This window comes from Colias philodice, chromosome 1, assembly GCF_061535455.1.
Source record: "Colias philodice isolate Cphi_HAF_F1 chromosome 1, ilColPhil1 Martin Lab GWU primary, whole genome shotgun sequence".
Classification (NCBI taxonomy): Eukaryota; Metazoa; Arthropoda; class Insecta; order Lepidoptera; family Pieridae; genus Colias; species Colias philodice.
Genome location: NC_143086.1, coordinates 10,301,284 through 10,328,073, shown reverse-complemented (window position 1 = coordinate 10,328,073; position 26,790 = coordinate 10,301,284). Strand labels below are relative to the sequence as shown.

The window sequence follows — 26,790 nt, the reverse complement described above, 5'->3', positions numbered from 1 at the left end:
AACTACGACCGGCTTCTTAACATCAAAGTAGAACTAGCGAATTGTGCGCTTTGTTTCAAAATCTATATCTTTAAATGCATCAATAACCTATGCAAAGTATAAATTATAATAAAATGTATAAATAAAATAAATATTTTTTTCTTTTTAGTACAAGTCTCGTACTTAATATAAGGAATAAAATGCACTGTACAGGATAATTATCGCTGCATTGGATCTCACGCAAACTAACTAAAAGCCCCTAACGCCGTATGTGCGGCGAAAAATGCGGCATTAAGTTTCGCAAATACCAGGAATACAGGATCAAACAGGAGATCGACTGAACATAGCTCCGCCCACAAATATAGCGCAACCTTGAAAATTGAGCATGCGTAGAACTTCAGTTTCATATAAGTTGCTTTTAATATTTTGAGGCTATTAAGTATTTAATGGTAAAGAAAGAACCGAAGTACTTGGATATACCTAGGCATGATCATAATGTAGACTATTGTAAATTTATACCCGCAATAACCTTAAGAAGGCTTTAAAAATATATACTTATATTAATTATATTTTGTATAGAGGTGATTGGAGCATGCGTACAAACTACATAGACCGGGAGATACTGACACAAAATTTCGAGTCATTTGTAACAGGATGGCGGTTCTACAGGGTTCTTAGTACGCAATGACAAAAAGAAAAACGATGGTGTGAACGCTGGTACCGGCGGCTTAGTCGCGTGGGCGTTAGTCGAACTCGTCAGAAAAATAGCGAAAGTCAAACGATTTGTAACACAAAAATTTTAGAATTTACCGATAGCCCATAAAAAAGAAGTAGGCGGTAGTGTCATGCCATACTTTTCCGGTGTGACTTACAGCCCGCCATACCGACGCGAATGTGTTGATTTAAATAAAACAATTATTCAACCATTTGTATCAGGCTAACTTTTGCACAGGTAACCATCGTCGTGCAGCCATTTACGAAAATCGCCATGCCATACTTTTCGGACGATTCCAAATGGTCGCCATACCGCCGAAAATCTGCAAAAAAATTTTATTTCGCCAATTTTTTTGTACCAGTATTGCATTTGGATTTTTGGAGAGTATTTGATAAAATGTGACCATTATTATATTTGCCATACTTCTAGTAGGGGGAAAAAGTGCTGTCATACTTGAAAAATTAATTTAGTATTAATTTATATAAGTGAAGATTTCCAACACCTAGATCTTTGAAATTTTGTATTTATATTCGTTGATCCTCAAACTTACAGGAAAAATAAGTGCCATACTGTTACAAATCGTTTGACTTTCGCTATTTTCCGACGACTTCGACTAACGCCCACGCGACTAAGCCGCCGGTACCAGCGTTCACACCATCGTTTTTCTTTTTGTCATTGCGTACTAAGAACCCTGTAGAACCGCCATCCTGTTACAAATGACTCGAAATTTTGTGTCAGTATCTCCCGGTCTAACATTCAAAGTTCGCGGTAAAGCTCTCAGCACTACGTGAGTTCTTTTTAATCAACTTTTTAATTGATATTTGGTATTGATAGATTAAATTAAGCTTATAATGAAATACTATTATTAAAAAACTCAGTTGGCTGGGTACAATAGATACGCACGTTAGTTCCTACCTTCATATTACTTCAATGGCACAATTTAATTAGGTTATACAGGGAAATTCCTTAAGTTATGTATTTCAATTTAAAATTGGCCGTAAATATTTTTTACCCAAAAATCGTAATTGTCAGAAGTTAAACTACACTAATCCAATTGAATTTTTGTGTGTGAAATTGACATAATCAGGATATGGTAAAATTTGTGACCTTTTTAAGTTTTTGGATAATAATTAACATAGTAAAATTCTAAACTAAAAATACCATTCGATAAAAGAACGCAAATAAAAATACCTATGTAGTCTAGTCAATTGAAGCAAATGCATTTGTATCCATATGCATGCAAAGAAAACTATAATATTTTTATTAACATAGATACAGTTACAATAATTGAAATGGATAGTGCAAATATTACTTAGTTTATAGTTATTTTATATTATTATTAGCATTTCAACCGACTCATATTGTAATTTCAACAGTGAATACAGCACGGGCAGAAACGCGTTTTATATTGAAAAAACTAACAAGTGTTTTGGGACTATTTACGACGTGTTCTTATAAAAACTAATAGTATGTCTCAACATTTTGTGTGTAGGTAGCTGCTACTGTTAATCATCGAGTTATAAGTCATTTTCGTGCAAACCACTTGAACGGTGACGTGAGCCAGGAACGCAGCCGATGCGGTATACTCAAGAGCTTATTGAAAGATTTACTAGTTAAAAAATTACGTGTTAAAATGCTATTCAAGTTTTTGAAGCGCATCCAATCGTGTTCTTTTTTTTGATAAACTATGCGTCTACTGACAATTGACCGTAATTTTATCGTAACAAACTGAATAGTCGCAATGATTGAATATTTAAATTTTAAATTGAGTAGATACCTAAATGTTCTTTTTGTAAAAAAAACAGCATTAGATATAAATTATAAGATTATATTTATGTTTTAGCTCTATGTACATTTTAACGGCTAAATGAAATGCCGACTAATCAATACCTAGGTAGGTAGGGAATAGCGGTTATTGCGAATAAAGTAGAAAATGTTTGCAAATAAGCTAATAAAAAAGTATCTACAAATAAAGAAACACGTGATATTACGGCCACTACAAAATATAATTAAAAAAAAAAACTCACCGTGTTCGTTGGTGACGTACTGGTAGTTGGGAATCAGGTCCGTGAGGTCGTGTCGAGATGGCGGCGACGACGCCGGCGGTCTGTAGCCTGGATCTACGGCGCTGTAAGCGAGCGGCCACTCGCGCTCCCCCATGCCACCATACGTGCAGTACTCTCCTCCGTAAGAAAGCTGCTGGCTCGTCCCGGCATGGGAATACGCACACGCTCCATAGTCTATTGCAGAAGCTCCACTCGCACTCGAGCTGCTCCCGCCGCCGAGATCATATCCGGACGGTTGCGACGGAGGCAACGAGGCCACTCCACCTCCACACAAATATCCACCACCTCCGAACTGGGGCTTCAGCGCCTGACACTTACGGCGGAAACCTCGCGGCCGTCGCCTAAACGAGCCCTCTTCGAACATGAACTCAGACGACGGGTCGATCGTCCAATAATGCCCCTTCCCCGGTCTTCCCAGGCCCTTGGGCAACTTAACGAAGCACTCATTCAAGCTCAGGTTGTGGCGAACGGAATTCTTCCAACCTTGATATGAACTTCGGAAAAACGGGAACTGTTGTTGGAGGAATGCGTAAATTTCGCTAAGGGTGAGTTTTTTATTGGGAGAGTGTCGGATGGCCATGACGATGAGGGCGATGTAGGAGAAGGGTGGTTTTTCCTGACGTCGCGTGGCAGGCGCCCGGCGCGCCGCCTCTTCGGTAGTTTGCTCCTCGGTCTTCATACGTGCGCGTCGGACCGCGATCAAGGGAACAGTGCGCCGCCCACCATGTGCGCTGGCAGCGCTGCGCCCGCGCCTCCTTAGGCCGCGCCCCGAACGCCCCGCGCGCACTCCCACGCGATTTCATTACAGCTACGTTTCCAGAATACTATTGAAATAGATAACACGCTTTAGAGGGCCCACTTGCGCTACACTTTGAAGTAATTTGATTATTTCATTATGTATGTATTTTAAAAAGGTTTTTCGTTAGTAATCGTAAAAAATAGTTATATCTATGAAAATGATTAGAAAAAGTTACTGATGATGAATAAGCATACATTGATTAATGGAATGACTAATTAAGCATATAAGAAGTAAATGTTTGCTAACCTATGAGGATGGTGGATCAGATGAGCCCGAGAGGTCGTTGCACCGTATTCCCGCAGCCTGTATCATCCACAAACGCGTACAAACACCAAACAGCGGAAAACCCGCTTAGACAATAATATTTATCCGTTGAGCCGTCGCAAGGACGCCTGTCGAACGCCCGCTCTTGACCTAGCACAATTAAACCAAACATTTTACTAGATCTATAAAACAGTTATACGACGTACACCAAATATTTACCATAAAGCGTAAACCAAAAGTTTTGCATTAAACTAACCCGATTTATTTACTCGATACACTAAACTAGATTTGTCGAGCAAATGTAGACTCTACCTAAACATCATACGGTATACATTTATAATGCACGTTGGGACATTCACAACTACTAAAGCGAACTCATAAAGGAAGTCATTGTAAACGAACAACGCTTTTCAGAATGAGTGATGTAAAAAAATGTAAATATTGTTTTTTGTGATAATATATTAATTTGTTTTTATCACTTCATTGTTACAAAATGATACAACTAATATAGGTGACCCAAAGCTTGGGACTTTTAAATTTGTTTTATATTTTGCATTCTTAATTCAGCATATTATGTACCTATATAGATAATATTACAATTGCGATAGCGTAAATCTATTAAATGTTTTGAAATCAAACATACTATTAATATCTATGGTATAAAAAATATAAAGAAATGATTATAAACTGCCTAACAGTTGGTAGAGCTATTGCTTGCTTATAAAATATGTAGAGAAGAATATGAGAATTGATAACTCCTTCACTTTATTGCACGTAAGATTCATGAAAACCAAAGCAAGAACAGGTATTTTTTTGTCCTGTAGACACAAGGACACAATATAACTGTAACTAAATAGTAGACGCATGGGAGAAATAAATATGTACCTATATTGCATCATCTTTGCATATTATCAAAAAAATAAACAGTAACGACGACAAGTAATACTTGCAACAGTATTAAAAGTCTTTAAAGCTCTTCGCACGTAAAAGTTTCAAATCCTAATCATAGCTATTCTCTTTTCAGCAAACCGCTCCAGCATGAGTGTGACTGAGAAGAAAAAGGCCTGTGACGTCACGCAGCGGGAATTATAGCTCCGCCTACAAGATGGCGCAGTAGTACGTCTACGTGCAGTCATTGCCTGATCTTGAACCCTCCATTCATCACCGTTTACGACCAAACGATGTTAGCTTTGAGGTTTTACGGTTTCGCCTTAATTTTTCGTATGCAATTAGACATTTATAGTTTCACACGAATTGATCGCCGGTTGGTAATCTGGTTTCAAATATTATTCATCATTAGTCAATACCTCTATCTCATCAGCAAGCATTAAAAGCTAGCTTAGAAACATACGAATCGGTTAACCAAAAGCTCATTGTGTGTTATACCTGTTTTGTAGAGCTATTTCAATTGGACGAATAAAGAGAGCTGATAATTTAGCTAATTTTTAATCTTAATAATATGGTAATGCGTTTTTATCCTTCATTTCTTGTAGAATGTTTATTACATAGATCCTAACATTTGAAATAAATGCAGTCTCTTACATTCCTTATACCCGTTTTTACATTCCCGTCATGATGGCAATTAATGCTGATAAGTGATAATATTTTCGTCAAATAACCTGTTTATTATGCAAAGTTATATCGCATAATACTATAAAGCAATATTGTAAATTTTCATTAATTTATATTTAGATATAAGTAGGTACAATTAAGAATTTCCATATTGGATGCTTATACTACTTGTGTATTTATCTTATGATTAATACTTTTCATACTCAGATCACATAAGTCTCAATGTAAACAAGGTATCAGGTATGGGTGTTACAAAGCACATAGGGGAGAGGGGGGCATGACGGGGCCACGAGGCACGACGGGGCCATCCCAAGAAGCTTATTAACTTGCCAAGTTAGGTGTGAAAGGGATAAAAAAAACATACAGGCATCATTCAACGTCATATTTTCTTGTTACAAGTTAATGTTCATACTGAAATCTCCAGTGTATTAGATATAAGCTTCTTGGGCCATCCTCACTTACAGAAAACTATACGCTCTAGATGTGTTTTGTTTTCGCTAATAGGTAGCCAATTTGTATCTCTCTGTCTGACAGTGACCGGCGAAAGGCTGCGCGCGTTTGATTTTTAAAAGGAAAATACCTATATTTAAATGAAACCCGTTTTCCTTGGTCACGGCATCACGCGTGAACGGGTGGACCGATTTCGATAATTTTTTTTTATTATGTTCCTTGAAGTACGAGGATGGTTCTTATGTAGAGAAAACGTAAATATGTACCACAGGCGAAGCCGGGGCAGACCGCTAGTTTTAAATAATTTGAGAATTGGGGCATAACGAGGACATAGCTACGGGGTACGATGGGGTACCCCGTTATGTTTGAAGAACGAGAACAATTTAAGAGAACGAAGAAATGTTCTAGTTCAAATGACCCCAAGTTAAAGAAGAACTGTAAGAAACAGAATACCCAAAAAGACTCTACTTGTAGAGAATACCAACGAGGATACCATGTGCCTGTACTGTCTTGACGTGATCCACATTTGTTTAAAGTCTTCGGAAGGTTGAGTGGCTTGCCAATTATGTGGACCGTGGACGGTGGGCTGACACAGCTTGTGCTAGTGTAGATGACGACAATACAGAAAAAATCCACATCTGCTTGTATTGTGACGCAAAATAAATACATATCCCATAGGTATATAGTTTAAAAAAAATAAAATTATAACGTGATATGATTATTTACGTCACCAAATTATATGCCAAATGATAGTTTAATAAGTATTAAGTACCCAAAGTGTTGTGATTCATTTTAATTAATAAATACATTGCGTTACCTAATCATGTTACTGTGTATTTTCCTTAACGTCCCCATTATGTCCCCCTCTCCCCTACGCACTTGCAAAGACACCTGAGTATACCGACTCAGGTTCCTGTAGCTATTATATTAATTGTCGTGTGTCGTTGATAACAAAACACAAGATAAATATTATTCATTTACAAAGTGTCCGCCGCTTATCAAGCGACGCGACGGAACGGTCATTGAAAATATTCCGAACCGGTATCTAAGTATATTCCTACCTTATTCCTACATAGTCTTTGATATCAAATGTGAAAAATGTACGATTTAGTTTTTTTTAGACATTAAATAGGTAAATAAACTTAACATAATCTTATTATGTCAAGTTTATTTCTGTGTCTGTATGTCCCACAGCCTATACCAACTTATTTTACGTATTAGTAAGTTTGCAAGGTACAGACATTCATATTTGAGATTCCAAAATTCCATTGAAAAAATTGTAATTGATAATACACGTAAAGTGTAGCTACTTGTAAAATAGAAAACATTGCGAATAAAATCGTCCTAAATATACAAGTAGGTACGTTATGTAACGAATTAGTAGGTATACCAAACACTAAACAGTTTTACCCATGGTGCTTAAAAATGTTTCAAATTATTTCAGACTTTTTTTGATGTCACTAGGTAAATAATATATTTTGATCCGAAATGAAAAATAATGCAGGCTTTTCTCGTTGTAATTCAAAAGAATTACGCAATGCATTTATTTTTATTTTGCTACAAACATTAATAAAAGTTTTGTATCTACGTATATATTCATACAAAATAGAAACATAGTGTCGATGCGACGCGAATCGCGATAGTGCAACGACTGATCTGTTTCTCTCTAATCTGTTAGGCTGCATAAACAAGCATCCTTGTCTAACTTTGATTTGCACTTTTGATTTACGCATGCGTAAACCTATATCTAGACTTTACACGTTTCTGATCTCCTAGTATCTAGATTTCAACTTCATCGCAAAGTTTTCATACAATTTCCAAATATGTTAGAGAATCACCAAAGAATCACATCAGAATTGATATGTAGGTAAATAGATTGTAGGTAGAGCTTTTTTTATCTCTCTACATTGTTTATTTTATCAATAATGACTCGCAAAAAGTAATATTTGAGTTGTAGGTACCTAAATAATAATCTCTTAAAAGCGTTTGAAGTGTACCTAATACACAATCGGACATAAAAAAAGATGTTCCGTAGAATACCAATCACACCTGTAAAGAACATTTTCCCCGCTATGTAAAAGCCATCAACTTGAACATTATCAGGTGTTGAAAGCGAGTCGTGTTTGATCCGAAACTAAGGCATACAAAACGCGTTCGCTTGCAGGCGAGTAGACCGTAAATTACATTTTATGACGAGGCAGCCATGTGTATTGCGTCCGTCGTCGAACTCAACGCAGCAAGGCATTCGCGACGCAGCTTCACACGAACATTGCTTTGTGAGCAAATGTTTTAATAAGAAACAGACTTCAGGAAGCGAATAGATTTATTCCAACGATTTCATCTGCATGGCTATTTTTGTCTATAAATGTTTCGCAGAATTGTAACAGCCTAGTAGATACCAACGTAAGATCAATCTTCAATAAACTGAATACCTACTTAGGTATTAGTTTATTAACATAAGATTGCTGAATTGCAGTGCATTTCCTACCTAACTAGGTATAAGTTTATTCATTCACACGTCGATGTTAATATTTCTAAATGAAATTTGGCAAGAATTTATATTTGGAAATTTATATCCTACATTCCACAACCGACGGAATTGGGTATGTCTCAACTTGCCCTAAAAAGATATTTACCAATTCGTATAATTTAATACGGGAAGGCCAATGCCATATAATAAAGGAAGGGGCTATGCCAAAATTCTACAGTTTATCGTCTACAGTTTACACCATGTTTTGATTCCTACATAGGTAACTACAAAAAATATATGATTTACCACACACAAGGCGCAGCAAGACTAAAACTTTGAATTTTTCTTCGCTGACTCATTAGCACTGTATATATGAGTAACTATAAACCACATTACTCTCATTAATTCTTGTAGAATCGCGTTCAATTTCAAGTGAAGTGATCAGTAAGGAACATGTGCCAGTCTATCTCGGCATTTTTCCAATAAAAACACTAGCTGGCATTGTATCGGCGTTAAAGTAATAAAAAAACGCAAAAGTGTATGTATCTGTACTTTACTGTATGTGTATTTATCGGGGATTACATAAAGACTAAATAGTAATTGACAAAACCAAAATTTGTTCACCAATATGTGACCCAAAAACGCTACATAAAATTTAATAATGTGAATAGGTTTTTAATAGTAGGTACTAAACTAGTCGGCACGTAAAAACGCGGTGCAATTTATATTTTTAATCCATCACATTAACCTTCAGTCCCGAAAATATTGAAGTTCAAACCGTCTTTGAAATACGAATAAACATTCAGTGTTCATGTGTGTGTGTGACATCTTCCTGTTCACACCTACAATCATGAGCATCCATTACTAGAGGGCCGAATGTAAACAATATCGTCTGACGGCGACTTGAAAAAGCCGTCTTTTGTACTTACCGCACAAGTAGGAAATAGTTTATTATTTTGATATAGAAAGCCGGTGTGGAGGTATTTATAAAATCGATTGTATAAACGTTTGTATAATCAAATTCTTTTAAATATCATGTCTCTTAGTAGGGTATTTAAGTAGGTACCTACATGTTAGTGTCTTGAAAACTAAATTATGAGATATTGTTCTGGTCCAAATAGGATTTCGTTATAATATTAGTTATGTATTTTATATTCTTCTTAATACATATCATCGATTTAATCTATGATTTTTCAATACATCTATCAATCGTGTGTTTGATTTGTGATCATTTAAAATGTTAATATACCGTATTATCAGAAGTAAATCAAAATAAATGGGATCACACGGCTGAGCTTTCAAATAGAAAATAATCATCAAAATCGGTTCACCCAGTCGAAAGTTCTGAGGTAATAAACCCAAAAAAGTAGAGCCAGATTTAGAACTTCCTTCTTTTTTTGGAGTCGGTTGATATTTTAAAAAACATACCTCTAATAATATTAATTTCTCTAATGTTTGTCGAACTTTCCAGTTGAAAAGAATATATTTTGTACAATATCTTGAATATTGTATAACACCGTGCATATTCTTTAAGATAATATTATTATGAAAATTTTAAAACATATTCATTGAACATATTTAGGTATTTCTAGTACTTATGTTCTGCCTTATGTATTTGGCTCTGACTTTATTGTGACTTATCATTAGCAACAGTACAAATTTTTATCATGTATTGGCTTGTTTTAAGTAAATAGGCCGAAACAGTCAGTGATTGCTAGTTTTGGTAATAATCCTTACTAATATTATAAATGCGAAAGTAACTCTGTCTGTCTGTCTGTTACTCAATCACGCCTAAACTACTGAACCAATTTGCATGAAATTTGGTATGGAGATATGTATTTTGATACCCGAGAAAGGACATAGGCTACCTTTTATTGCGAAATATGTACCACGGGCGAAGCCGGGGCGGACCACTAGTATTAGATAGTTAATTATGTACATACGTAAGTATTATTCAAGCAAATAAAAATTATAATTTACTAGCTGTGCCGCGCGGTTTCACCCACATTGCTCCGCTCCTGTTGGTCTTACCGTGATAATATTATATAGCCTATAACCTTCCTAATTAAATGGGTTATCTAACACCGAAAGAATTTTTCAAATCGGCCCAGTAGTTCCTGAGATTAGCGCGTTCAAACAAACAAACAAACAAACTCTTCAGCTTTATAACATTAGTATAGATTACGAGAATGTAAGAGATTGCGTTTAAAATAACTAATGTTTGAGACAAATAGGTTATGCAATGAAAAATCATTATAATGTTGACACATTTATTAAGAGGGAATATATGAACTAGGTTGACATCCACGAGAGAGAATACTTGGACAATTGAGCCGTAATCAAAATGAAAAAATGTCCCTATCGAAACGTCATGCAATCGGACTTGCCATGCAGACTTTCGACAATGTTTTTTTTCAAATCTAAACTTACAATCTAAAAATTATAACAACACAAATTAATTTTGAAACCAAACAGTTCGTTCAAAAGTTAGAAAATATAGGAAAACATCTTAATGAATGACCTAAACTTTTTGTTTAAATTATAAAATATCGAAAGCTATTTATTTTTTTCGTAAATTCGAATAAGAATTAAATACGAAATTATAGTCTAATGATGGTAATTTTCCGTAATTTTTATAATTAATAATAAAGTGCAATAATACGCAAACGGCAAAACCAATTCTTTAACGCAATAATAATAATATAAATAAAAAACCAATAATGATTGATTTCCTTACGGATGAGAATATACCTCAACCCATAAGCAAAACAACCACTTTGTTAAAGATACTAGGCATCGGCAGAGAGATCCAACTCCAATGGATCGATCCATCGATGCCTAGAACCAATAACGTATCTACAAATTACATCTTATCTAATTAAATACATATTCATAAATACGCTTACAATAATATTAATAGGTATACAAAATAATATTATAGGGATATTAGTCCTGAATCAGTTGCAAGCAAAAACATATTACAATTGCAATGCAAATTTTTTTTTAAATATTGATCTAATTTCATGATACATAATATAATATACAATAATTCGCAAATATAATTTGGCTTACAATTTATAGGCGGAAGGGAATAAATATATACATACAGTATACATGTTTTAAAGATTTACAAATAGGTGCATACATAAATATATATATGTATAAATAATTATCATTTGTACTTACCCCTTTAAATATATACATACATATAAAAGAGTACATAATATGTATACATATCAAGGTGTAAGTACAAATAATAGTCAGGGTATCTTAATCCTAAAGTCCTGAAGTTCAATGTAGTCTCTTTTCCAAAATGATATCGGCTTTAATCTCCGTACTCTGAAAAAGAAAAAAAGAAAAAATGCCATTTGCCATAGTATTAACAATAATAAAATTATATTCGCTTGGATGCATGTAAGAATGCAAATAAAAGTAATTGTTTAGTTACCTGTATTCTTCTCTCATTTTCTCTGTCAATTTACTTGCTTCCGCAGGTCCTCTTGACACGGCGGTAAGCGTTATACTCTTGGTAGTCCTCCACGGGTTGATAAATTGGCACAAGAAAATTGTGGCGCCCACGGCGGGGTATGTCTTGCTCATTGTAGAACCTGTTGGACGACAAGAACGACCACTCATAGGCAGCTTCACGAACAAATTTTCGGAGCTCCATCGGAATGTTATTGAGGCTTGCCAGCCCGATCTTGCACATAGCGCATTCGACTTCATTGTTCGCATCCATTTTGTCGCGATCCATAGTATCTTCTGATTGATTTAATATCAGGCTACTCTGAAAATCACATAAATTAAATTTTAATATTATTTTTTAGGAAACATCAAGCGCTAAAATAATATCGACGTATAAAAAGTTAACATTTTGACTATGATTTAGGCATGGTTATTTTTAAAGACTTAAAACATTACGCGCGGCATTTTTTTGTTTTTGGATTCAACCCTTGCATAGGTAGGTTACCCTTGGTCGGCGGATGTAAACAAATGTAAATCACGGCCAGATCGGCCACATGTGTTCTGGTCGAGGTTAAAAGTTTTAGTGGGCACGGTGATGAGAAAAAATGCTAATGTTTTACAACACACCCGTCCGCATCGGTCGATATCTGGGGTATCGGGTGTGAATTGCGCAGAAACAGAACGCAAAATTTATGAACAAAATTTTGTACGAACACATGTGTATTCTCAATTGCGTTTTTTTATATAGTTATTGATTTAAGGAGATTTAGGAAGATATAAGTTTTTAAAATTACCATTTCACTTTCACAACCACAAAAAGCGATATTAAATTTCTATCACAATTTACGAGATTTACGATATATATGAATAGACATTATATTTTTTTGAGATTAAATTAAAGGATGTCTGTTCAGGATACAGCCATCAGCGCGTTCCCTTTGTTTTCACTGCATCATCGTACTCGGTTCTAAGAAAATATACAAAAGACTGAAATGTAACCGCGTCTCGGCCACACGCTCCGTTGTTTTGACTACTCGTCATTGCATTACTAAAATATCCCCGAATAAACAACGCCCAGTCTATTGTGGTGGTTATTGATCGCGTGCCCTAGTACGACGCATGTCCTCTAAAGGATCCCTTTGTGTCGTCCCTAGATAAATTTGAAGGCCAAAATTTCATCTAAATTAATACAATTTTCAATTCACATTTACTATCTGAGATATGTAATTACTATTAAAGTAAAAATGAATACAATCAAGGGTAAATTTATGTAAATGAGGGGTGTATGAAAAACTTACCTCACAGCAAACACCGGCAGGCTCAAGTGCTTTTAGTAGACTGGAATGGGGTGACTCGAAACGCATTGATTGCATCTACTGCGCCATCGCAGTGGCCATGCAAGCATTGGTTGCAAGTTTATTACAGCTCATCGATATTTCAGATGTCCTAGTAATAAAGAAACTAACCGGCCAACCCTCGCGTCCGACGTACCTTGATATAAAACACATACTATTTTGTCCTACTCTAACAAGTACTACAAAATCTGTACTCTTTCCACCAAATGCGTGTTGCTATGTCGAATACAATTTTCAATTTATCCTCATTTTTATTTACAATTTATGCTGTTTTAAAAAAAATGAATCCTGTATGTATTTGTACAATTCTACTTTGCATTTAATAACTTCATTTTTATTAATTAGGTACCTACAATGTCTACCAGCCATACCCAGAATTCAGAAGCATTATACTTAAATAGGTCTTTCGTTGTAAAAATTATGTTCCCATTAATTGATAGATAGGTAATAATAATTATCAATATATTATTTCTCTCTCGGCTCTCTTTTCAATCGTAAACATATAAAGTTACAAAATATAAGTTGATAGTGATGATGTTTACTGAAGATATCGCAAACATTTTCAGTATATCCTTACTAATATCGCCAAAAATATTATAGGTAAATGTGTAAGTAACTGCCCGTAGGTGTGTTTGTCTGTCTCATTTTCGCGCCTTGAACGGACTTTGATGATATATATTTTGTTGGTACAGATATATGTAGTTTGAGACCTAAGAAATGGCTTATGATAGGTTTTATCCCGGAAATCCCACCGGAAAAGGAACTATGTTTTCCAAAGTTTTCCTTCAAAAGTTTTCCTTCCGAAAGCGTGGGTGGAAAGCTACTTATAAAATAAAAAAAAAACATATTTAAATCAATATTTATTTAAAAAACAAAACGAACAGTTGTGGACAAGAAACTTGAGCAAAAAAAAATACAACTTACTAGAAAATGATTATATTATTAATTATTCTAATAAATCAATCCTTAGTGATATACTTAATCATCAAAAATCATTACTTGTGGGTCTTAAGCAATAGGATTCTTTATTCTGATACGAGGCCGGTAAGGACTCTAATTCTGCGGCGTAATAAATCGTTTCGCCATCTTGTACCGGCTCAACATTAGCAAAATTCAGAAAATCAATAAGATCCTGCTGCTCTACAGCTTGAGTAATTTGTTCAACTAATCAACATTTATTTTACAAAACATTTGTTGACAATGAAATTAGCAAAAAACATTTTAAGAACCTACTAGAAAATGATAATATTTTTAATTATTCTAACCAAACCACTACTTGGTGATATGATCATCAAAAATCATTACTTGTGGGTCTAAACTCTGAAGCCATAGGATTTTGATACGAAGCCAGTAGGGACTCTAATTCTGCGGTGTAATAAATCGTTTCGCCATCTTGTACCGGCTCAAAATTAGCAAAATTTAGAAAATCAATAAGATCCTGCTGCTCTACAGCTTCAGTAATGTGTTCAAATAATCAATATTTATTTTACAAAACATTTGTTGACAATGAAATTGAGCAAAAAAAATTTAACAGCTTACTAGATAATGATTATATTTTAATTATTCTAAATAAACCACTACTTAGTGATATGATCATCAAAAAACATTACTTGTGGGTCTAAAGCCATAGGATTTTGATACGAAGCCGGTAAGGACTCTAGTTCTGCGGTGTAATAAATTGTTTCGCCATCTTGTACCGGCTCAACATTAGCAAAATTTAGAAAATCAATAGGATCCTGCTGCTCTACAGCTTGAGTAAATTGTTCAACTATTAACCTATTGGTCTCGCCAACGTGCGAGCGCATCTGGTAGGTATTTTCGCCATCTTGTACTCCCTGAACTTTCGACAAATTTAGAAAATCAATAGGATCCTGATGTTCTACGGCGCGGGGGAACTGTTGAGCCGCCAATGTATTCGTCTCACCGACAGGGAAACGCATGTCGAAGACGGTTTCAGCATCTTGCCCAGGCTGAAGATTCGTTAAATTCAAAAAATCAATCGGATCCTTGTTCTCTACAGCTTGGTCGTATTGTTCTACTATTAAACCATTTGTCACGCCGACATGCGAACGCATGTGAAAGTTTAAGTGACTACTCTGTTTAAATCTCCTCCCACAAACTGGGCACTCGAACGGCTGAATATTTGTATGTGTACGCATATGCTGACGTAAGTGCACTGACTGAGAGAAGCACTTACTGCATATGACACATTTAAATGGCTTTACTTTAGTATGTGTACGCAAATGCTGATCCAATCCCGCCTTTTGAGTAAAGGCTTTTGCACAAAACGAACATACAAACGGACGTATGCCGGTGTGCATTCGCATGTGTTGCTGTAGCCCTCCCTGCTGAGTAAAGCGTTTAGCACAAATAGAACACTGGTGTGGTTTCACTTTGGCGTGTATTAAACGATTGTGCTCTTCGTATCTAGTTCTTTCTAAAAAGACTTGGCCACATAAGCGACATGGAAAAGTTATGTTATTAGTCATATTAAACTGTGTTGGCACACATTGCCAATTAGCGGAAATATCTCTATCTAGCCGTTTCTCACATACTTGACAACGTAACGCAGCCTTGCGCCGCTTCGTATGTTTTTCACGATAATGCAGGGAATATTCGCAACAGTTGAAGAAAATTTGGTGGCATTGCAAATCTGGACGATACGATGAAGGTAGAGTACAAGTAAATGGGCCCCTGGATAAAAAAACAAAATATTAATCAAAATGTCAAAAAAATATATATAATACATATTTTAAAATGAATTGTTTAAACCTTAAATCTACTGGTGCTTTCGGAGTTTTCATTTGTGTTCTTCTAAGAACTCCATCTAGTCTAGATCGTTTTGCTGCAGATATACCAATGTCATCTGCTTCTAACTTCACTATGATATAGCTTGTGTCTTCATTAAAAGTACGTTTGGATAAGTTATTCTCGACGACACATGTCTCATCAATCAATTTATTTAGGGAGATAAATTTGAAATCTGGGTATTTTTCTAAAATCTAAAAAAGAAACAAAATTTGTTGTAACATTAAACAACTAAATTACCTAGGGTCATTGCGCCTGTTCGCGTCCACATGCCTATTCGCGTCCTATTTGCGGATATCTTTTAGAAAATTCACGAAAATAAGTATACTTTAAGTAAAATTGTAATAAGGAAAATTTCCGATAATACCTCAATGTATAAGAGACATGCACACATATTCAAAATATGCTTGCGGACCGCCTATCCTATTTAAAAAAAATATTTAATTTTGGCTATTAAACGAGAGAACGAGAGATGCCAACATACAAATAAACACCAACACATGTAGTCAAGTCAAGAAAACAAATGATATTTATATAGCAACTTTGAACTGTCGATCTCTAAGAACACCTGAAAAACTCCAAGAATTAGAAATAGCATTGGAAGATATAAAATGGGATATAATAGGAATAAGCGAAATGAGAAGGTTTGGAGAACAAATTGAAGATCGTGGAAAGTATATATTACAGTATAAAGGAGAGACTCCAGGGCTTTATGGAGTCGGATTCATGGTCAGAAAGAATTTAGTAAACAGCATAATAGAACTAAGAGGAATATCAGAGCGTATCTCAATTCTTAACATAAAACTAAACGAGGAAAACTGGTCCATTATCCAAGCATATTCTCCAACCGAATCGGACAAAAAGGAAGATTTAATAAAAACTGATAAATTCTATGAAGAACTCCAGAACACCATCGAAACATCACATAAAAATCTGATAGTGATGGGTGACTTTAATGGCCAAATCGGAACACAAAATAGGGGCGAAGAATATTCCATAGGAAACTTTGGTTTTGGCACTAGAAGCAAGAACGGTACAAGGTTGGTAAACTTTTCACTAGAAAACAAATTAAGTGTTCTAAACAGCTTTTATAAAACGAAATTGACAAAGAAGTGGACATGGATCTCACCTAACGGCCTTCATAAAAACGAAATAGACTTTATTATGTCCAATAATAGAAAAGCTTTCAAAGACCTATCGATCATAAAAAATTTAAATTTTAACACCGATCATAGAATGGTACGGGCTATAATGGCAGGCACATATCCCAAGAAAACAAGGCAATTTCATAATAAATATGCAGTTGTTCAGTATACTGGCGACACAGAATTATTGCTAAAAAATCTTAAAACATCATTACAGACAAAAGAACATTTACCTATAGAAGAAAAATATAACATGCTACTACACAAACTAAAAACTGTAACTAAGAAAACAAATACAAACACCAAGAAAGAAATCTCATTTGAAAGTAAGGCACTACTACAAAAACGCAAGGAACTACTACAAGATAGAAAAACAAAGGAAAACCGAAAAAAAATATCTGAATTAAGTAAAATGATAAATGAAAAATTACGCAAAGAAAGAAAGACAAAACGAACCAATACAATGAAGAATTTTATAGAAAAAACAGGAGGAATAAAAAAGGCAATAAAAGAACTAAATTGCAAAAAGGAATGGATAACAAGTATGAAAAAGAAAGACGGTAAAACTACAGAAAAGAGATCGGAGATACTAAAAGCTGCTACAGACTTTTACCAGAACCTATACCAAAGCCAAAAATATAGACAAAGTGTAAAAGAAAATGACACATTAACTGATGAAGAGGAAGTGCCTGAAATACTTACAGAAGAAACCATAAAATCGATACATACACAGAAAAACGATAAAGCTCCCGGATCAGATCTCGTTACAAATGAACTACTGAAAATAACATTACCAGTGATTGCTCCGAAGCTTACAGATATATTTAACGAAATTATCATAACAGAAAATATTCCCGAGGATTGGACAAAATCAACTATTATATTACTACACAAAAAGGGCGATAAAGGAGATATATCAAATTACAGGCCCGTTAGCTTAATGTCGAATGTCTATAAGGTTTTTTCAAAAATCATATTATCAAGAATTACAAACACCCTTGAAGAAAATCAGCCGAAAGAACAGGCTGGCTTTCGTCGAAATTTTTCCACTATAGACCACATTCACACCCTTAGACAAATATTGCAAAAATATAAAGAATATAACAAGACTTACTATCTAGGGTTTGTTGATTTTAATAAAGCATTTGACACGCTAGAACACGACTTTATATGGATGGCACTAAAAACGCAGGGCGTACAACCAAAATACTTACGAATTCTCCAAAACGTATACACCAAGAGCACAGCGCAAGTTAAGCTTGAAACTATTGGCCAAGAATTTCCCATCAGAAGAGGCGTACGCCAAGGAGACCCTATTTCTCCTAAATTATTCTCAGCAGTCTTAGAAACAATATTTAGGAAAATGGATTGGAAGAATCAAGGATTAAAAATAAACGGCGAATACCTGAGCCACTTACGTTTTGCAGATGACATAATTATTTTCTCGGAAAGCCCAAAGACATTACAAGCAATGCTGCAACAATTAGCTGAAGAAAGTGCAAAGGCAGGCCTAACGATGAATTTAATGAAAACTAAAATTATGTCAAATTCTACACAAAATGATACCATAACATTAGACGGAGTGGGAATAGAATATGTACATGAGTACGTTTACTTAGGACAACTAATATCTACCGAAGACTGCATGAAAAAGGAAATAGAAAGAAGAATAGCTAACACCTGGAAAAGATACTGGTCGCTAAGCGAAGTTATGAAGAACAAAGACATGCCAATGAAAGAAAAAAGAAAGGTATTTAATATGTGTATTTTACCATGTTTGCTATACGGGTGCCAAACATGGGCATTGACAGAACAACTGGCAAACAAAATAAAAGTTTGTCAAAATGGAATTGAGCGAAGTACAATAGGGGTTAAGAGAAAAGATCGAGAAAAACTAAAAGACATTAAAAGTAAAACTAAATTCAAGAATGCATATATAACATACAAACAACTAAAGTGGAGATGGACAGGCCATATGATAAGAGAGAAGAAGGATAAATGGACTAGGCAAATAACAGAATGGTACCCGATAGACTGCAAAAGGAACAGAGGAAGACAACTTACAAGGTGGGAAGATGGTATTCGAAAAATAGCAGGTCCAATGTGGACTCGAAAGGCTAGGGACAGAACAGAATGGCGATCTTTAGAGGAGGCCTTTGTCGGAAGACAAGTTGAGGAGTAACTACCGTTTGCCGAACTGAAATCACTTAAATATAAATTAAATTGTTGAGTTTATAAAGTATAATTAGTTAGTAAATGTTAGTAGTAATTAGTTCTGAGGCATACTTAGAAAAGTTTTGTAATTTAAATTAAGATCAACAATAAAGGCTTTTTATTTTATTTTATTTATTTTTATTTTATTAAACGAGAGAGCTGAAATGCGCGGGATTTTGAGAAAAAAATAGTGCGCAGCGTCGCGTTTGACGGTAAGTAACTTATTGTTAAATGTGAATTTTTGAATATGTAACTGTTTCTTTACTTTGCTAACAAAACATGGAATAGTATGCATTATAAATCAGCTTATTTCTTTTACAATTAATAGCTAAAATAAGGTGGACGCGAATTACTACACCGAATTTGTACAACTTCCATTTTGCGTCCACGGTGGGCGCAAACTATACCTATAGTGCATAACAATAGAACATATTGCGTCCACATTGTTTTTCATTACGTAGCAATGACTTGTTTGTTAAAATATGTAATTTAAAATAGATTGTAAATTTTTGACTAAGACTACAAGTTGATAATTTAAATTTTCATTCAAATTAGCAAATTTTTATGCTATTTTTTCATTTTAAAATGGGTATTCTAAGAATGAGACTAGTATCTTTGAGAATGAGAGTCAATAAGTCGGTGGTTAAGAAAATAATATAAACAAAAAAGAAATTTAATTCATTAGAAACTAAAAAATAGGGTAGGTAGGTAATCTAAATAGAAATGATTATTATTTATTTACATAACGTAACTTTGTTTTTTGTTAATTTTTAGTTCTATTAATGATGAGAAGATAAATATAAATAAGTTTTTCCAGTTTCCTTACAGTGAATAATGTTGATTTTAGGGTTCCGAACCTCAAAAGGAAAAACCGGAATCCTTGTAGGATCACTTTGATATCCGTCCGTCTGTATGTCCGTCTGCCGGTCTGTCTTTCTGTCAAGACCCTTTTTCTCAGTAACGCGTGGAGGTATAAAGCTGAAATTTATATTGAATAGTCAAGTGTACGGTCCCTTGAAGCAGTGAAAAAATCAAACTTATAAGCCAAAGCAATCAAAAGATACAGCCGTTTAAGCTGCAAATTTTCGCAAATTTCGACATTCGCAAGGGAATCAAAACCTACAGGGTACTTTACGTGAACACAGACACTTGAAGTTTGGTACGAAGTAACGTCTTATAGCACAAATAAGGGAAACATTGAAAAAATAATCATTTACAGTTAAAACATATGAAAAAAAACAGGTTAATTTGGAACCCTCGGTGTACGAGTCCCACTCGCATTTGGCCGGTTTTTATTAAATAACTATATTCGTAAATAAATAATTTATTAAAATCTAATTTTTATTTGCATTTATGTGATAAAATATCACCCAATACAATCTTAATTCCTTTTATAAGCTGGTGGACGCGAACTGGTCCACGGGTGGACGCAAACTGGAATTTTTGGACGCGAACTGGGTAAAACGCCTAATTCTGCTATTTGTCTAGATAAATAAAAACCACATGATATTTCCAACACAATTGAAGGTAAATCTTAAAATAGACTATGTAATGAACACGTTACATAAATTTTGCGTTGAAATTTGTACTGGAACATTTTTATTTTCTCCTTCAAACTTTCCAACTGCACTAAGTGGACGCGAACAGGCGCAATGACCCTATACGATTTTCAACCTTTCAACAGAAATAAAAATTAAAATAGATACTTACTTGGTCGTTTCTGGGGTCGTTTATTTTTTGTTCTGTTTCACTGTCTGAGACATCAGCATCATCATGCTGTAATCTCGTATGATTTTGTAAGGCTTTGCTGTTATAAAATGTTTTTTTGCATATACGACACTCATATATCGCCATTACTTCGTCTTGGCCAGAGGGATTTCTCTACAAACCATAGGTAGGTATGATAAATCAGTAAACTATTAGATAGAAGACCTACCTACGAAAGTTTTTATGACAAAATTTTTATTCCTCGATTGGATAAAAAAAACATGTAACTAGGTAGTTACAGTAATAAATGTCTAAAACTATGTATGATTATATACAGGGTGTCCCGTTGTTGGTATACTAAGCTCAAAGGAGGTTATAGTTTTGCATACGCTGAGTTCGTAAAAAATACTTATAAAATTCCAGACGCATTTTTTTTTCAAATAGATGAATTCTTAAAACTCTATGTGTACACCCATAACGAGCAACCCGCCCAACTTTACCACCAGCACGTGAGCTATCGTTTAAGATTATGTTTTCATAGACAAAATGCTCACATAAGCGAAGCGGTATATGCCGGCTGCGCGAAGCTAGAGAAGAAAACATGGATTTTCAGGAAAAATTTAGCAAAAAATTTTTGACGTAATTTTGTTGTTTAAGTATTTTTTACGTGATCAGTGTATGCTAAACTACAAGTCTCGTCGCGCTTAGTATACCAATAGTGGGACATCCTGTATATTATACAGCTTACAATATCGATCGTAAGAAATTTTCATAAGGAATATCGAGTATTACAAGAAAGGAAAAGTTTCGTAATTCGGTCGGTATATTTGTTTTTCCATATCTATTGTATCGATTTTCATTAAGGGTACCTAAATAGGCGAATCAGCCTCCTATCCAACTTCCTACCAACTATGAAGAAAATCTCAAACATATCTAGGTAGGTACTTAGGTTATAATATAAAATCGGACAGCGGTCATGGCATCATCTAACTCCTGCAGTAATATTACCTAATTACTAAAAATTTATAGGTAGGTAACTAGCAAACCGGGCGAACTCCGTTTCGCCACCAGAGACACCTTTTCTTTGCTATAAACCTCACGGACGGAGGGAAACCCGACTATTTTTATGGACACGTGGCCTGATTCAAGTTTTCACTTCTACCGGCACTCCCGGAGTGCAACCCTTCTTTTTTTTATATTAATTTAATCCTCATCAACTATATCTATCTACGGCGCGGCGGCGTAAAATTACTTATTACAATAAATTAAAAACTCATATAAATTCATAATAATGAATCAAGGGGTACGTACCTGGTTACTAACATGATCCAAGTCATATTCTCTCGCGGAATGGTTAAGCTGTTGTTCCCTGGCCATGTTTACAAACCGCGCTTTTTTGTAATTTTAGGTACCAATAGTTGCTTGTCGTACACTAATCAAGGTTTGAAAGGTAAACGATGTAGGTATTTTATAATATTTCTTATTTTTTACAAAATTTGATTATTATAAACAATTCGATCAATGATTATGTATATAATTATTGCAAAATATAGAATACAACGAAAATTTAATTTTAAAAAGCAGTACAGATTATCTGAATATTTCTGCAGGACAGACCACAGATAATTTATTGTCTGTACATATGCTGTACATTCATATGTAGAGATAAAAACACAGTAAAAATATATCACTATGCCTATTATTAAACATTCTTCTTCTCAGCTTAAAATATAATTTTATACGATACCTTTTAATCTAAACGCTTTGTTGCAGCCTGATAGAACGACAAAAAAACAATCAACTATTGCATTTATAACATTGTATACCAGAAAACACGAGTAGTCCTATATTAGTAACATTTACGGCTTGTTTTATGTTTATGCAGTTGATTTATGAATTAATGCCTTGATTAATGCTAACAAAATATGAACCTACGTGATAATAATTTTATGGTATTCTATTGATCTAATATATTTTTTTATCTTTTTTATTCAAATAAAATCAAAGTGTCAAGTGTCAATTTAACATCAAACTGACGTAGGTCTATTTTCAATTTCATAGTACTTAGCCAGGTACTTTCTCGTTACAAACCAATCAAGAATTATTAATTGTCAAACTTATTTATTACAATCTATACGATAAAGATAAAATTAACATTTGATCTTATATTATCATCGAGTTTATGGGATCGTCGGGTAGACACAACACTGAAAATATGATGGCTGGTTCAGCATTGAGACGGCTTATGGCCGAATATAAACGTAAGCACTTCAGTGACCCGTTATTTTTCATTAATCTCTAATTGAATAAAAAAAACCCGTTTTAAATCAATTATTAAACATATTTGGCAGTACAAAATTAGGTCTTAAAATTTTATTAAAACCAATGATATGTAAAACTAATTTACTAAGCAATACTTTGCAAATTCATCATTACTAAGTATCCATTCTTACCATTAAAATTTTGTGTTATAAAACTTTTTTTCTGCCTTATTCCATATATGCTATAGATAAAATATTTATTTATCAGTGTCATTAAATGGATCGAAAAATTTTATCGACAGAGCTGACATTAAATCCACCTGAGGGTATAATAGCAGGACCAGTGAATGAAGAGAACTTTTTTGAATGGGAAGCATTAATAACGTATGTAAACCCAATTATGTATTTCATCTTGCAGTAATAAAAGAATGTGATACTTAAACTATTAACTGACAATTATTTCAGAGGCCCAGAAGGAACATGTTTTGAAGGAGGTATCTTTCCAGCCAAGCTACAGTTTCCCCCTGATTATCCATTAAGTCCACCAAAAATGCAATTTATCTGTGAAATGTTTCATCCGAATAGTAAGTCATTTAAAACTTATTACCCCACTTCTATTAAAAAAAATCTGTATATTCTTGATTCTCAATTGTTAGAGTTGCCAAGAGTCCAATTCAATGAACAATAATTTAACATTTTATATTATAAATTGTCAAATATTATTCCAGTTTATGCAGATGGACGAGTTTGTATATCCATTCTACATGCACCTGGCGATGATCCCATGGGCTATGAAACAAGTGCAGAAAGGTGGTCTCCTGTTCAAAGTGTGGAGAAAATACTGTTATCTGTAGTCAGTATGTTGGCCGGTAAGTTTACATAGTAATGGAATCCCAGTTGTCATCTTGTCTCCTTTTACCTGTGCAGCAAGAAGCTTATACCTAATACACTGGAGATTTCAGTATGAACATTAACTTGTTACCAACTTGCCAAGTTAGGTGTGACCCCTCGTTTTCACCAAAGTATAATACATGTATTTTACAAATTTGATGCAATGTTTTCGTTTCTCATAGACATGTGTAAAACATGTTGTATACAAAATTTGATACATGTAGGATAATTTATATGAAACTTGTTGGTTGAAAACTTCTAGTTGCCTGATCAGTTGCCTACATGTTTATGATCTCTTGTTTTTGTTGTAGCAATACTTGTAGAATTCGAGACAAATTCAGTCGTACCTACTTTTATAATTTCTAAAAAAAAAAAACTTGTGATAAGTATGTATGTTGAAAACTTTATCCAACAAACATGGATAAAGTTTAAAACTTGTTTGTTACTAGTATTATACAGAAATTGCAATAAAATAAACAATACTTATCTAAACCACGACTGTGTTTTGTAGGTGAGAACGCTATCAATGGATCAGACAAGTTCTACCATGTCACAGACTTCAGTGTAAACGCAAATGTGTTTTATACTTGTATAAATACTTGTTGGCTACAAAGTGTGAACGAAAGAATGTTTGAGACAGTCTCAATACACGTGTAAAATAAATAATTATGTTTTGAAAAGTATTCTACAAGTTTTGTATCAAACTAGTATTTAACTTGTTTCTTGGTGAAAACGAGGGGTGAAAGGGATAAAAAAACATACAGGCGTCATTCAAGGTCATATTTTCTTGTTACAAGTTAATGTTCATACTGAAATCTCCAGTGTATTAGGTATAAGCTTCTTGCTGTGCAGATAAGATGAGCAATAATAAACGCAACCACTACCGCCAGCCAGACAGCCTGGATCTAATCAAAAGATTGAGAGAGCCAATATATCAATATAAACCTACTGTTCTAAAATTCTTGTTTTTCAAACATTACTAGCTTCCCATACCATTAGTTTCATTAGTTCAACAATTTATTCAAGCTGGAACATTGGAGGTTATTATATCCTGTATGGTCTGGAGTAATTTTAACTTATATATGCGCATATGTAATTCTTTAACTTATGTTAAGAGGCTGACAAGACCCAATTTTGTTAAAATTGAAGTTATTTGAACAGTTTTTTAAGAAAAGATATTTATTCTAGCCCATCAAAAAAAATATTATATGTTAATATGCATCATATTTTGAAGACCGTGGACGGACTCGACACATAATTGGACAAAATCGGCTCAATAGAAAACAATTGCAAAGATTGATCTTAAAATCATCATTCAACGATTCTATGTCTTTATTCTTGTGACGTACGGGTCTGCAATTTAAAACACGAAGTCAACATATTCAATATTCATACCTGAACCTCTTACGAGTCATATTTCTCATATGACCCTCACCCACACTTTTCCTTAAATCACATAATATTTTCTTATTATTTTCTTCTACGACCTGGCCCCACCCAGTAACAGTGATTACACTCTAGTTCTCGCACACTGTCCAATTGTATGGGAGTAAACGAGAGTGCAATCACTGTTACTGGTATCAAAATTGGGTCTTGTCAGCCCCTTAAAGGTTAATTATAGGTTGCTAGTAAATTATTTACATTTTTTTTCAGAACCAAATGATGAGAGTGGGGCAAATGTTGATGCAGCTAAAATGTGGAGAGAAGATCGGAATCAGTTTAATAAAATAGCAGAGAGATTAGTCAGAAAAACTTTAGACTTACCCCCTCCATAACACATTGAAACGAAACATTACAAGACTAGAAAAGGCACTATCATTAGTTGTTATTATATTTCTAAGACATACGTAATAGAAATGTGTACTTGATATTCATATTGTTAATTGTGTGTTTTATATGCCACCATATGTTATATGTTAAATATATTATCCTTAATTTTGGGTTGTATAGCCAATTTAATAATAGATTTAATAATTGATAGCATTACACAGTGTCTTAATGCAATAACTAATGCAATATTTTCGCCCAAATTGAAAATTTTTAAAGAACAGACAGACTTGAAACAGTTTGTAGTTATTAATTATTTGTAATGTACATAAGGTTGTAAAAGAAATTTGATAAAATGGTTTTTATTGAAATGTATATATTTTTTTAAATAAAATACTAGATTTAAAGTCTGGCTGTTGGTCTTAAATAATGGTAATAAACAATTGAGCATTTTAATTTATTAGTTTCATTTGTTTGAAAATTTGAGCCACACTTCATACTGATTTAGTAGTCAGTAGTGTGATGATTACTAAAATTTACTATGAGATAGAACAAAAAGCAAAAAAATATAAATTAAGCGAATGTTCATAAATTTCTCTCTCGTAAAGATAAAGTGCATAGTGTAAGTTGTAACTGTCAAGTTTTAACAAAATAAAAGGTCCACAAAAGGAATAGTTAGTTAAATTCAGTTCTTATAACTCGAAAAGTTTCAATCACACTCAGTAGCTCATCATAATCTGTGTTATCTAATATATAAATGACTAGCTTTCCGCCCGCGGCTTCGCCCGCGTTTTCAGAGAAAAACCCGTTCCCGTAGGATTTCCGGGATAAAACCTATCCTATGTCCTTTCTCGGGTATCAA

The 26,790-nt window shown here is 34.2% G+C and overlaps 4 protein-coding genes across 5 annotated transcripts in view; 1 reads left to right on the top strand and 3 right to left on the bottom strand.

Annotated features, from left to right (window-relative positions):
- The window catches only part of LOC149491321 (uncharacterized), a 230,155-nt gene extending 226,703 nt beyond the window's left edge, over positions 1-3,452 (bottom strand). The window contains exon 1 of the mRNA XM_089698198.1: positions 2,722-3,452. Coding sequence (XP_089554324.1) covers positions 2,722-3,439 — 718 coding nt within the window. The 5' untranslated portion in view covers positions 3,440-3,452. The remainder of the gene's footprint in view (positions 1-2,721) is intronic.
- A 7,116-nt stretch (positions 3,453-10,568) lies between these two features.
- Positions 10,569-13,261, bottom strand: LOC149491320 (uncharacterized). Of its 2 annotated transcripts, none has more exons than XM_089699397.1 (3): positions 13,079-13,261; positions 11,764-12,102; positions 10,569-11,654 (listed from the first exon to the last, which is right to left on the bottom strand). In XM_089699397.1, exons 1-2 carry the CDS (start codon positions 13,151-13,153, stop codon positions 11,794-11,796), a joined length of 384 nt encoding a protein of 127 aa, XP_089555523.1. In that variant the 5' UTR covers positions 13,154-13,261; the 3' UTR covers positions 10,569-11,654; positions 11,764-11,793. The 2 variants fall into 2 exon arrangements, with proteins under 2 accessions (XP_089555523.1, XP_089555532.1); XM_089699406.1 differs by lacking the exon at positions 13,079-13,261 and adding an exon at positions 12,575-12,831.
- Positions 13,262-14,712: 1,451 nt separating this feature from the next.
- On the bottom strand, positions 14,713-22,386 carry LOC149491319 (uncharacterized). The gene is made up of 5 exons (XM_089700666.1): positions 22,321-22,386; positions 21,013-21,183; positions 15,908-16,137; positions 15,199-15,829; positions 14,713-14,940 (listed from the first exon to the last, which is right to left on the bottom strand). Exons 1-5 carry the CDS (start codon positions 22,384-22,386, stop codon positions 14,713-14,715), a joined length of 1,326 nt encoding a protein of 441 aa, XP_089556792.1.
- Positions 22,387-23,046: 660 nt separating this feature from the next.
- Positions 23,047-26,384, top strand: Ubc7 (ubiquitin conjugating enzyme 7). Its single transcript, XM_089715138.1, has 5 exons — positions 23,047-23,270; positions 23,573-23,654; positions 23,736-23,854; positions 23,999-24,139; positions 25,815-26,384. The coding sequence occupies exons 1-5, from the start codon at positions 23,192-23,194 to the stop codon at positions 25,934-25,936; spliced, it is 543 nt and encodes a 180-aa protein (XP_089571264.1). The 5' UTR covers positions 23,047-23,191; the 3' UTR covers positions 25,937-26,384.
- The last annotated feature ends 406 nt before the right edge of the window (positions 26,385-26,790 follow it).

What these genes read in the sequence shown, in the direction of transcription:
- LOC149491320 (XM_089699397.1), bottom strand. Translation starts at nt 13,153, where the DNA reads ATGCAATCAATGCGTTTCGAGTCACCCCATTCCAGTCTACTAAAAGCA. An exon ending in CTGCCGGTGTTTGCTGTGAG is followed by an intron (nt 12,103 to 13,078) that starts GTAAGTTTTTCA and finishes TGTGATTTTCAG; the next exon opens with AGTAGCCTGATATTAAATCA.
- LOC149491319 (XM_089700666.1), bottom strand. Translation starts at nt 22,386, where the DNA reads ATGGCCAGGGAACAACAGCTTAACCATTCCGCGAGAGAATATGACTTG. An exon ending in ACGACCCCAGAAACGACCAA is followed by an intron (nt 16,138 to 21,012) that starts GTAAGTATCTAT and finishes TTTCTTTTTTAG; the next exon opens with ATTTTAGAAAAATACCCAGA. An exon ending in AAAGCACCAGTAGATTTAAG is followed by an intron (nt 15,830 to 15,907) that starts GTTTAAACAATT and finishes TTTTTTATCCAG; the next exon opens with GGGCCCATTTACTTGTACTC.
- Ubc7 (XM_089715138.1), top strand. Translation starts at nt 23,192, where the DNA reads ATGGGATCGTCGGGTAGACACAACACTGAAAATATGATGGCTGGTTCA. An exon ending in GCTTATGGCCGAATATAAAC is followed by an intron (nt 23,271 to 23,572) that starts GTAAGCACTTCA and finishes TTTTATCGACAG; the next exon opens with AGCTGACATTAAATCCACCT. An exon ending in GAATGGGAAGCATTAATAAC is followed by an intron (nt 23,655 to 23,735) that starts GTATGTAAACCC and finishes CAATTATTTCAG; the next exon opens with AGGCCCAGAAGGAACATGTT.